Source organism: Chlorocebus sabaeus, chromosome 9, assembly GCF_047675955.1.
Source record: "Chlorocebus sabaeus isolate Y175 chromosome 9, mChlSab1.0.hap1, whole genome shotgun sequence".
Classification (NCBI taxonomy): domain Eukaryota; kingdom Metazoa; phylum Chordata; class Mammalia; order Primates; family Cercopithecidae; genus Chlorocebus; species Chlorocebus sabaeus.
The window spans coordinates 13,777,093-13,790,059 of NC_132912.1; the positions used below are offsets into that span (position 1 = coordinate 13,777,093).

The window sequence follows — 12,967 nt, forward strand, 5'->3', positions numbered from 1 at the left end:
CAATGTAAATGCTATTTAAATAGTTATTATATGATATTTATTTGTATTATTTTTTATTCTTTTTTTGTTGCCATTTTTTTCCGAATATTTTTTAGCCAGGGTTGGTTGAATCCATGGACACATAACACATAGATACTGACTATGATTAATATTTGTGTTGTCTGCTTATTATGGGACCAATGAGATTTTGCAGGGATTTTTGTGGTGTTGTTTGTTTTGGTGATTTTACTGAGCTTAACAGGTGTTAAGTTACATAGATTTGAGTAAGACCTTTGGCAAAGTCTTTCCTTGTAAACAAGGAAATGTGTGTGTTAATGGATGGCACAGTGAATAGGATTCATTGCTGGTTACAGACTCTTCCCAAGATCGTTTTGGAGAGAGCTCGATCGCGGCATGTCTCAGGTCTCTGCCCTTGCCCTGGCCTGTTTGTACAGGGTATTGAATATTTGGATGACTTAGAGGACATGTTTACTGAGTGGTGGATGAGAAGGCTAAGAAGAATAACTAAAGCTAACTGACCAAGGATTTTAAAAGATCACAGACCAAAGCTTGAGTTGAAAGAGACAGGATGAAATTGAATAGTGACAGTTGTTGTCATCAGCTTAAAATATCACTGGAGAACTGGCCAAACTGCTGTAGAGACAGAAGGTACTTGAATTTTGTGAGATCAGTGGGAATTAGGTGTGTGTCTTGTAGTTGTATAAAAACAGCCAAGGGTCTTGGTTACAGTTGCCAAGATACACAACAAAAGTAGTGCAGTCACTGCTTCTAGTGAATCCTGCAAGAGTGGCCAGGTCACACTTGGAATGTTGTACTCAGTTTTTACTGACATAATTAAAATGGTTTTATTGTGTAATATTTGGTGCATACAAAAGAATACATGTAAAACACGAGTTATGAAGTAAGTAATAAAATGAATGTCTAAAAGCCTTATTCCCAGTTTAAGAACTAGAACATTCTGAAAACCATTGAAACGGTATTTTCCTTCCATACTCTGGAAGTAACCGCTACCTTGCACTTAAGTTTGTCATTTCCTTTCTTGTTGAAAAACGGTTCTACCATGTTACGTGTGTATTTCTAAGCAATACATTTTTTACTTGTTTTTGAATTTTATGAGAAGGGTGTCACTGAAGGTAGTAACACTTCATGCCCCTTGCTTTTTACTTTCAACATTGCTTCTAAGATTCATATGCATTGGCCTTTCCCAGCCAGAGCCCCTCATCTTGACCACAGAACACAGAAAATAATTTGAGTGTATTTTCTGAGTCCTCCAAACATGATACGTAAATAGTCTTCCAAAGTTTAGATGCATAAGGGAGAAGTTATCTCATTACATACAATGGATGCCTTAGGCTGGCCAGTTAGAGCTTAATTCTCTATTGGAACCTGGTTGAGACTGGCCGAATTGTTACATGTAGCTAGAGTTAATTCATTTTTACTGCTGTAAGATATCCCATTTGTGAGCACACTAAAGTATTTTTCATATGTCCTTCTATGGACGGAAATTTGAGTTTCCAGTTTTTCAGTTTTGTTACTATGAACAGTTCTCTGATGAACATTCTTGTGCAGATCTGCAGGTGCACAGGAAAAATTTCTCTAGGTGTACATCTGAGTGAAATTGCTTTGGTCTGCTGTGCTTTAATGGGGGCATTGACAAACTGATGTGAGTTCAGAGGAAGGCAGTTAAGAATAATTTAACCATGTCATAACCAACCTTTGTTTTCCTTATTTTCTTAGGGATTGAAGAGGTTAATGACCATTTGCCAGAAACACTTTCCTACAGACCCATCCAAATGTGTGGAGTACAATGCACTGTGAGATCTGTGCATGGTGTGTTAATAACAATAAGAAATGTACAGAAGCAGGCTGTGGACTTCTGGAATTACCAACAGGAATGAGGAAAGAAGAAAACTGGAGTTTCCAATCTCTGAGTTCTACTTGATGTAACTCTTGATTGGTTTTAAGAACTGTGTTGGCCTTCATTTCATATCTGACTGCAAGCTGATTTTTCTTTCTTGCTTTCATTTTAATTAGTCCAAAATTAAGTTTTAAAGACTTTTCCTCACAATTTAAATCTGTAGACAACAGAAGGGGGTTTAAAATGACCTTTTTTCAGTTGACCTGAAAGTTGTGGTTAGATGATTAAAAAGAAACATTTGAGGATGGACTTAATTATTTCAGTAAAATACTATAATTTTCATATTGTCTTTTGTGTAATATTTATATAAAATATTTTTATATATTTCAAAAACATGGGACCATTGAATGAAACTTTATAGTCCTTAAATGTTGCTGAACTTTTGCTGTCTTGCAATAGAATTTGAATGTAAATATTATTACTGGTATAATTCGAATGTTGTTTCTTTTTTTTTTTTTAAATTATACTTTACGTTCTAGGGTACATGTGCACAACGTGCAAGTTTGTTACATATGTATACATGTGCCATGTTGGTGTGCTGCACCCATTAACCTGTCATTTACATTAGGTATATCTCCTAATGCTGTCCCTCCTCCCCCTCCCACAATAGGACCCGGTGTGTGATGATCCCCTTCCTGTGTCCAAGTGATCTCATTGTTCAATTCCCACCTATGAGTGAGAACATGCGGTATTTGGTTTTCTGTTCTTGAGATAGTTTGCTGAGAATGATGGTTTCTGACTGCATCCATGTCCCTACAAAGGTCACAAACTCATCTTTTTTTATGGCTGCATAGTATTCCATGGTGTATATGTGCCACATTTTCTTAATCCAGTCTGTCACTGATGGACATTTGGGTTGATTCCAAATCTTTGCTATTGTGAATAGTGCCACAATAAACATACGTGTGCATGTGTCTATAGGAGCATGACTTATAATCCTTTGGGTATATCCCCAGTAGTGGGATGGCTGGTTCAAATGGTATTTCTAGTTCTAGATCCTCGAGGAATCACCACACTGTTTTCCACAATGGTTGAACTAGTTTACAGTCCCACCAACAGTGTAAAAGTGTTCTTATTTCTCCACATCCTCTCCGGCACCTGTTGTTTCCTGGTTTTTTAATGATTGCCATTCTAACTGGTGTGAGATGGTATCTCATTGTGGTTTTGATTTGCATTTCTCTGATGGCAAGTGATGATGAGCATTTTTTCATGTGTCTGTTGACTGTATGAATGTCTTCTTTTGAGAAGTGTCTGTTTGTATCCTTTGCCCACTTTTTGATATGGTTGTTTGTTTTTTTCTTGTAAATTTGATTGAGTTCTTTATAGGTTCTGGATATTGGCCCTTTGTCAGATAAGTAGATTGAAAAAATGTTCTCTCATTCTGTAGGTTGCCTGTTCACTCTGACTGTAGTTTCTTTTGCTGTGCAGAAGCTCTTTAGTTTAATTAGATCCCATTTGTCAATTTTGGCTTTTGTTGCCATTGCTTTTGGTGTTTTAGACCTGAAGTCCTTGCCCATGCCTATGTCCTGAATGGCATTACCTAGGTTTTCTTCTAGGGCTTTTATGGTTTTAGATCTAACATTTAAGTCTCTAATCCCTCTTGAATTAATTTTCGTTTAAGGAGTAAGGTAAGGATCCAGTTTCAGCTTTCAACTTATGGCTAGCCAATTTTCCCAGCACCATTTATTAAATAGGGAATCCTTTCCCCATTTCTTGTTTTTGTCAGGTTTGTCAAAGATCAGATGGCTGTAGATGTGTGGTATTATTTCTGAGGGCTCTGTTCTGTTCCATTGGTCTATGTCTCTGTTTTGGTACCAGTACCATGCTGTTTTGGTTACTGTAGCCTTGTAGTAGTAGTTTGAGGTTACTGTAGTAGTTTGAAGTCAGGTAGCGTGATGCCTCCAGCCTTGTTCTTTTGGCTTAGGATTGTCTTGGCAATGCAGGGTCTTTTTTGGTTCCATATGAACTTTAAAGCAGTTTTTTCCAATTCTGTGAAGAAAGTCATTGGTAGCTTAATGGGGATGGCATTGAATCTGTAAATTACCTTGGGCAGTATGGCCATTTTCACAATATTGATTCTTCCTATTCACGAGCATGGTATGTTCTTCCATTTGTTTGTGTCCTCTTTTATTTCACTGAGCAGTGGTTTGTAGTTCTCCTTGGAGAGGTCCTTTACATCCCTTGTAAGTTGGATTCCTAGGTATTTTATTCTCTTTGAAGCTATTGTGAATGGGAGTTCATTCATGATTTGGCTCTCTGTTACTGGTGTATAAGAATGCTTGTGATTTTTGCACATTGATTTTGTATCCTGAGACTTTGCTAAAGTTGCTTATCAGCTTAAGGAGATTTTGGGCTGAGACAACGGGGTTTTCTAAATATACAATCATGTCATCTGCAAACAGGGACAATTTGACTTCTTTTCCTAACTGAATACCCTTTATTTCTTTCTCTTGCCTGATTGCCCTAGTCAGAACTTCCAACACTATGTTGAATAGGAGTGGTGAGAGAGGGCATCCCTGTCTTGTGCCGGTTTTCAAAGGGAATGCTTCCAGTTTTTGCCCATTCAGTATGATATTGGCTGTGGGTTTGTCATAAATAGTTCTTATGATTTTGAGATACGTTCCATCAATACCGAATTTATTGAGAGTTTTTAGCATGAAGGGCTGTTGAATTTTGTCAAAGGCCTTTTCTGCATCTATTGAGATAATCATGTGGTTTTTGTCTTTGGTTCTGTTTATATGCTGGATTACATTTATTGATTTGCATATGTTGAACCAGCCTTGCATCCCAGGGATGAAGCCCACTTGATCATGGTGGATAAGCTTTTTGATGTGCTGCTGGATTCGGTTTGCCAGTATTTTATTGAGGATTTTTGCATCGATGTTCATCAGGAATATTGGTCTAAAATTCTTTTTTTGTTGTATCTCTGTCAGGCTTTGGTATCAGGATGATGTTGGCCTCATAAAATGAGTTAGGGAGGATTCCCTCTTTTTCTATTGATTGGAATAGTTTCAGAAGGAATGGTACCAACTCCTCCTTGTACCTCTGGTAGAATTCGGCTGTGAATCCGTCTGGTCCTGGACTTTTTTTGGTTGGTAGGCTATTAATTATTGCCTCAATTTCAGAGGCTGCTATTGGTCTATTCAGGGATTCAGCTTCTTCCTGGTTTAGTCTTGGGAGAGTGTAAGTGTCCAGGAAGTTATCCATTTCTTCTAGGTTTGTAGTTTATTTGTGTAGAGGTGTTTATAGTATTCTCTGATGGTAGTTTGTATTTCTGTGGGGTCGGTGGTGATATCCCCTTTATCATTTTGTATTGCGTCTGTTTGATTCTTCTCTCTTTTCTTCTTTATTAGTCTTGCTAGCAGTCTATCAATTTTGTTGATCTTTTCAAAAAACCAGCTCCTGGATTCATTGATTTTTTGGAGGGTTTGTTGTCTCTCTATCTCCTTCAGTTCTGCTCTGATCTTAGTTATTTCTTGCCTTCTGCTAGCTTTTGAATGTGTTTGCTCTTGCTTCTCTAGTTCTTTTAATTGTGATGTTAGAGTGTCAATTTTAGATCTTTCCTACTTTCTCTTGTGGGCATTTAGTGCTATAAATTTCCCTCTACACACTGCTTTAAATGTGTCCCAGAGATTCTGGTATGTTGTATCTTTGTTCTCATTGGTTTCAAAGAACACCTTTATTTCTGCCTTCATTTCGTTATGTACCCAGTATTCATTCATTCAGGAGCAGGTTGTTCAGTTTCCATGTAGTTGAGCAGTTTTGATTGAGTTTCTTAGTCCTGAGTTCTAGTTTGATTGCACTGTGGTCTGAGAGACAGTTTGTTATAATTTCTGTTCTTGTACATTTGCTGAGGAGTGCTTTACTTCCAACTATGTGGTCAATTTTGGAATAGGAGCAATGTGGTGCTGAGAAGAATGTATATTCTGTTGCTTTGGGGTGGAGAGTTCTGTAGACGTCTATTAGGTCTGCTTGGTGCAGAGTTGAGTTCAATTCCTGGATATCCTTATTAACTTTCTGTCTCGTTGATCTGTCTAATGTTGACAGTGGGGTGTTAGTCTCTCATTATTATTGTATGGGAGTCTAAGTCTCTTTGTAAGTCTCTAAGGACTTGCTTTATGAATCTTGGTGCTCCTGTATTGGGTGCATATATATTTAGGATAGTTAGCTCTTCCTGATGAATTGATCCCTTTACCATTATGTAATGGCCTTCTTTGTCTCTTTTGATCTTTGATGGTTTAAAGTCTGTTTTATCAGAGACTAAGATTGCAACCCCTGCTTTTTTCTGTTTTCCATTTGCTTGGTAGATCTTCCTCCATCCCTTTATTTTGAGCCTATGTGTGTATCTGCATGTGAGATTGGTCTCTGAATATAGCAAACTGGTGGGTCTTGACTCTTTATCCAATTTGCCAGTCTTTGTCTTTTAATTGGACCATTTAGTCCATTTACATTTAAGGTTAATATTACGTGTGAACTTGATCCTGCCATTATGATATTAGCTGGTTATTTTGCTTGCTAGTTGATGCAGTTTCTTCCTAGCATTGATGGACTTTACATTTTGACATGTTTTTGCAATGGCTGGTACCTATTGTTCCTTTCCATGTTTAGTGCTTCCTTCAGGATCTCTTGTAGGGCAGGCCTGGTGGTGACAAAATCTCTAAGCATTTGCTTGTCTGTAAAGGATTTTATTTCTCCTTCACTTATGAAACATAGTTTGGCTGGATATGAAATTCTGGGTTGAAAATTCTTTAAGAATGTTGAATATTGGCCCCCACTCTCTTCTGGCTTGGAGAGTGTCTGCCGAGAGATCTGCTGTTAGTCTGATGGGCTTCCCTTTGTGGGTAACCTGACCTTTCTCTCTGGCTGCCCTTAACAGTTTTTCCTTCATTTCAACTTTGGTGAATCTGACAATTATGTGTCTTGGATTGCTCTTCTCGAGGAGTATCTTTGTGGCGTTTTTGGTGTTTCCTGAATTTGAATGTTGGCCCGCCTTACTAGGTTGGGGAAGTTCTCCTGGATGATATCTTGCAGAGTGGTTCCTGTTGCTTTCAGGCACCCCAATCAGACGTAGATTTGGTCTTTTCACATAATCCCATATTTCTTGGAGGCTTTGTTCATTTCTTGTTACTCTTTTTTCTCTACACTTCTCGCTTCATTTCATTCATTTGATCTTCAGTCACTGATAGTCTTTCTTCCAGTTGATCGAGTCGGTTACTGAAGCTTGTGCATTTGTCATGTAGTTCTTGTGTCATGGTTTTCATCTCTATCAGTTCTTTTAAGGTCTTCTCTGCATTGATTATTCTAGTTATCCATTCATCCATTCTTTTTTCAGGATTTTTAGTTTCTTTGCATTGGTTATGTAGTTCCTCCTCTAGCTCTGAGAAGTTTGATTGACTGAAGCCTTCTTCTCTCAACTGGTCAAAGTCATTCTCCGTCCAACTTTGTTCCGTTGCTGGTGATGAGCTGTATTCCTTTGGAGGGGGAGATGCGCTCTGATTTTTTGAATTTCCAGCTTTTCTGCACTGCTTTTTCCTCATCTTTGTGGTTTTATCTGCCTTTGGTCTTTGATGATGGTGACGTACTGATGGGGTTTTGGTGTGGGTGTCCTTTCTGTTTGTTAGTTTTCCTTCTAACAGTCAGGACCCTCAGCTGTAGGTCTGTTGGAGTTTGCTTGAGGTCCACTCCAGACCCTGTTTGCCTGGGTATCAGCAGCGGAGGCTGCAGAAGATAGAATATTGCTGAACAGTGAGTGTTGCTGTCTGATTCTTGCTCCGGAAGCTTTGTCTCAGGGGTGTGCCCTGCCGTGTGAGGTGTGAGGTGTTAGTCTGTACATAGTGGGGGATGTCTCCCAGTTAGGCTACTCAGGGGTCAGGGACCCACTTGAGCAGGCAGTGTGTCTGTTCTCAGATCTCAGCCCCTGTGCTGGAAGATCCACTGCTCTCTTCAAAGCTGTCAGACTGGGGCATTTACCTCTGCCGAGGTTTCTGCTGCTTTCTGTTTAGCTATGCCCTGTCTCCAGAGGAGGAGTCTACAGAGGCAGGCTGGCCTCCTTGAGCTGTGGTGGGCTGCACCCAATTCGAGCTTCCTGGTGGCTTTATTTACCTACTTAAGCCTCAGCAATGGTGGGTGCCCCTCCCCCAGCCTCACTGCTGCCTTGCAGTTAGATCTCAGACTGCTGTGCTAGCAATGAGTTAGGCTCCATGGGCGTGGGACCCTCTGGGCCAGGTGTGGGATATAATCTCCTGGTGTGCCCTTTGCTAAGACCCTTGGTAAAGCGCAGTATTAGGGTGGGAGTTACCCGATTTTCCAGGTGCTGTGTGTCTCAATTTCCTTTGGCTAGGAAAAGGAATTCCCTTCCCCCTCACGCTTCCCAGGTGAGGCAATGCCTCGCCCTGCTTCAGCTGTCACTGCTTGGGCTGCACCCATGGACCAGCGCCAACTGTCCGACATGCCCCAGTGAGATGAACCCAGTACCTCAGTTGAAAATGCAGAAATCACCTGTCTTCTGTGTCACTCATGCTGGGAGCTGGAGGCTGGAGCTGTTCCTATTCGGCCGTCTGGGATTCTGTAAAATCCAAATGTTATTTTTCTTACATTTCAAAGCTTGCTTTTGTCTTCTAAGAGTATAAATTTTAGTATTTGTCATCGCTCAGGACAGATGCAATTAACAGGAAATAGAAGTTTGAAGAAATAGAGATGGCATATCATAGCAAACTAAGTTCAAAACGCAATAACCCCAGTGCATCAAGGTTAAGGTGGGACACTGGTTTGTGACGCCTGGGAGAGTGGGGAAATTGTGATGATGCTGGTAGACCTGAGCGGACTATGTTTCCAGTCACACCCACCATCAGAGGAGGAAGGTGCTGGTACTGATGTCCCCACCCCAGAGTCTGTGGTGGCCTTGGTTTTCCACAGTGAGGGCTCGTTCTAATGTTGTACAATGTCATACTTGGATATCACTGTGACCTGTTACTATGCTTTAGAACCTGAGAGGCCTCCATTCATGTGGCAGCATGGGTGAGTGGGTGCTCCCGGAGCAGGTGGAGTGGTGGTGCTGGATGGAGGTAAGAGCGGGGGCTCCAAAGTCAGAACTTCCAGCTTCAGGTCTCAGCTCAGCACCTGCTCGCTGTATGAAGTTAGCAAGCAACTAGATCTTTCTAAGCCTCAGCTTCCTCGTCTTTGATGGTAGTTGGTAATAATAGGTTCATGCTTCGTAGCATCACTGTTTTGTTCAAGCAGAATGCTCAGCATACTGGCAAATAATAAGAGCTCATAAATATTAGTTGTGTTACTGTTGTCACTAGGGGGGAGCCAGAGTCCCTTTCAGGAGCCTTGTGTTTAGGGGCAGTGTGTACTCACAAAACAGTAACAGTAATAGTGATGGTGTTAGCAGCAACAGCAGTAATCATGGAAACATAGAGTAAGCATTTACTGTGTCTGAACCCTGTGGCTGTTCCTGCTTTCAGCCAGTTCTGCATTGAGCAGGGACAGGGATGTGTTGGGGCTAGATGGTGCCAAGTAGGTGGGTGTAGATTCACAGCGGTCTATTCCGGCCCCTCTTGGGAAGGTTCAAAAGCCAGTTTTGGCCACTTGTGGTCTTCTGCTGTGCCTAGACAGGATTGTTTCTGCTGGTTACGTGCATGGCTGAGGTCCACTGTCTGGAATTGAAGTGGGGTTCCCTGCCTCCCACTCCCTCATTTGGAAACCTTTTCTTGTTGTTAAATCAGTTAGAGCTGGCCGTGCGTGGTGGCTCACGCCTGTAATCCCAGCACTTTGGGAGGCCGAAGCAGGCAGATCACAAGGTGAGGAGATTGAGACCATCCTGGCCAACACTGTGAAACCCTGTCTCTACTAAAAATACCAAAAATGAGCCAGGCGTGGTGGCGGGCACCTGTAGTCCCAGCTACTCAGGAGGCAGGAGAATGATGTGGACCCAGGAGGCAGAGCTTGCAGTGAGCCGAGATTGCGCCAATGCCCTCCAGCCTGGGCGACAGAGCGAGACTCTGTCCCCCCTCCCCCCCCAAAAAAAGATCAGTGAGAGCTTAGTGTAACTTACCAGTACAAGTGAGAGCCAGACTTTCATAAGATACGACAGCAATCTAGATTTTCGTCTTGTGGTCTTATATAGGACCTATTTATAAATATTGTTGAATAAGTACTCCCCAAATTACTTTTTCTGTATTCACCATCAGGTCACATAGTAGCGTAGTTCATTAATTTCTTGTTGTTTTCCGTTTTGCAGTTAGTTAATGTTCCACATAAAGAAGAAACTGTCATGTGACACCCGTACCTCCTAAAATTGGTCAATGTGGTTAGATGGTTTAGAGAAAAAAGGAACCTGTTCCACAGGGCCGTGACTGACCATTTTGGGCTGCCATGGAGGGAAGCACATTCAAAGATGTAGATCCCCTCAGAGAAGTTTTCCATTTCCCTGCAATTAAAGATCTTCAGATGACTGCAAATAACATGAGGATATGTAGAAAAATGCCCTTCCCCAATTTCCAAATCGTGAAAATTTGGCTCAGATACTACATATTTTTGTTTGTAGTTGTTTATAAAACAATAAAGACATACCTTTTAAAATCAATCACAGTCCTTAGATAAATTTCTCCCATTCTTCCTCCCCAGACTCCTATCTATTAAGAGTTATGTCTCTGAATTCAAATTTAATAAAACACTGAGTTCCCCTCAGAAGTAAATAGTGCATTTCCTAGGAGTGTCATTGCCAACTGCAAAGACAGAGCAGTATTTTTCAGTGTTGCAACACAGAGCCTGCAGCAATCTGGAGGTTGTGGCTGTGATTTCAGTCTTTGGGGGACAATTAGGAAAGTAAAGCTGAGGCCAAAGATAATTGACACGTAGAAAGAAACACAGGACTGTCCAGATCTCGTAGGAGGAAGGGAACGGTCCTGAGAGACCAGAGCTAGGCAGGCAGCTGTCGCTGAGAATGGAACTTAGTGATCTGCCTTGGGGCCAGAGCGCTCGGTGAGAACTCAGAGGACTCGGAAACAGGCTTGATAGCAGTGTGACTTTTAATGCTAATCTCTGCCTTCTGGTGATTTCCTGACCTACTCCAGCACTTTAGAGCACTCTAGGGTTTGATCTCAGTAAATAACTTGGAAATGCAACCATCTTTTTGTTAGAAAGAAAGTAATTATTATGTATCCAGAAAGAAAGCAGGTTGGAAAACACTAGTGTTTCCACGTCTTTGATAGATTTGAGTTCGGGGATTCATCTCATTGGCTCCTTTTCAGCCACATGTGCCTGCCTTCGCATCCCCACCCCACCCCAGCCCACCCCACCCTGTGAGGTTAATGCTTCACACAGAAGGATGGTAGAATGAAGTGGGGCAGTTTCAATGAAAGGGAGCATTAAGCAGAGCTCTGCCTCTTTCCTTTGTGTACATATGTGGTAGAACATAACTTAATGGAGTGTGCCTCCTCCTTCCCTCGGTATACTCCCATGAAGTCCCTAAAGAATAAGTTTATCCCATAGCAATCTATGGTATGGTGTCATGTTGGGAGTCTTGAGCCGAAAAGCACTTTCTCACGGTGTATTGATGTAAGAGCTTCCAGCTGTCCAGAGCGCAAGAGCCAGCGCCAGTCCCCAGAGGGTTGCTATGGGAACGCTGTTATGGCAACTGGTTTTCATCACAGACTCTGCAGTTCCATTGGCTGAACCATAACCACACGCTAGTCCTTTAATGGTTAACAGTAACCTTAAAATCATTTGAAATTTAAAAATAATTTCTGGTGGTGTGGAATAGCTAGGGAGGGCAGTGTGGCCAGCCGTGCAGCTGTGGTGTGAGCTGACCCCATTCAGAATATCAGAAACGTGCTCATTTAAAAAAACAATGTATTTTTACGTTGACCAGAACAATTTATCATGAAAGCACTGATTATTTATTTTCCCCCATTGTAAACTTTATACAGCTTGCTTAAACGAATCCTCGTGTTGCCTCTAATGCTCACTCTCACTGGCCACTTCCTTCTGAGTCTCTTCTTCCCTGTCTGTAAGCACCAATTTCCTCAACTTTTTCTCACAGTGTTCAAGCTTAACACATAATTTTACCGACGAGAGCAGCTGAGAAGTTTCGAGCTGCCTTTTGGTGATCTCAGACTCATTCACTGAGCTTCAGGCCGGGACAGTCAAGAGTCACTCCTGCAACCGCTGTCCTGGCCTTTCTCAACTCCCAGTTTTACAACTTGCCAAAACTAAATTGCCCTTGCTGTCAACTGCTTTTCCTTTCAGACTTAGGCGATGTTAGGACCCATGAGCGTTGCAGTCTGAGCCTGCGTTTCTAAGTTTGCCCATCCTAGGAAGTAGAAGTGGAAAAGATGTAGAATTGGAAACTTTTGGACCACAACTCAAAACAAGTGCGTGGAGACCCAGTATTACACGTACACAGGCACATCTACCTGAAACAAAGCCTCCGGCCGTACCATGTGCAAGGCGCATTCTTATGTTTTCTAATCTGTTGTGTTTCTTTTTAAAAATATGCTGGTGGTTATCCTCAGAATTGGTTGACAGGTCATTCATGTATGGTGGTCAGCAGTTTGAAAACCACTGATCTTTTTTTTTTAAATTTCAAACTTCTATGTTAATTTCAGGGGTACATGTGCAGGATGTGCGGGTTTATTACACAGGTAAACATATTCCATGGTGGTTTGCTGCACAGATCATCCCATTACCCAGATATGAAGCCCGGCATCCACTAGCTATTCTTCCTGATCCTCTCCCTCCTCCCACCTGCCATCCTCCAACAGGCCCCAGTGTGTGTTGTTTCCCCTGAGTGTCCATGTGTTCTCATTGTTCAGCTTCTACTTACAGGTGAGAACATGTGGTATTTGCTTTGCTGTTTCTGCGTTAGTTTGATAATGGCCTCCAGTTCCATCCAAGTCCCTGCAAAGGACATGATCTCGTTCGTTTTTACGACTGTGTAGTATTCCATGGTGTATATGCACCCCATTTTCTTTGTCCAGTCTATCATTGGTGGGCATTTGGGTTGATTCCATGTCTTTGCTATTGTGAATTGTGTTGCAGTGAACA

The 12,967-nt window shown here is 41.7% G+C and overlaps 1 protein-coding gene across 2 annotated transcripts in view; it reads left to right on the forward strand.

Moving 5' to 3' along the window:
* Nucleotides 1–2,200, forward strand: part of PRPF18 (pre-mRNA processing factor 18) — a 43,853-nt gene extending 41,653 nt beyond the window's left edge. For both annotated transcript variants that reach the window (XM_008002319.3, XM_073018729.1), the window contains one exon: nucleotides 1,738–2,200. In XM_008002319.3, coding sequence (XP_008000510.1) covers nucleotides 1,738–1,818 — 81 coding nt within the window. In that variant the 3' untranslated portion in view covers nucleotides 1,819–2,200. The remainder of the gene's footprint in view (nucleotides 1–1,737) is intronic.
* Nucleotides 2,201–12,967: the final 10,767 nt, after the last annotated feature.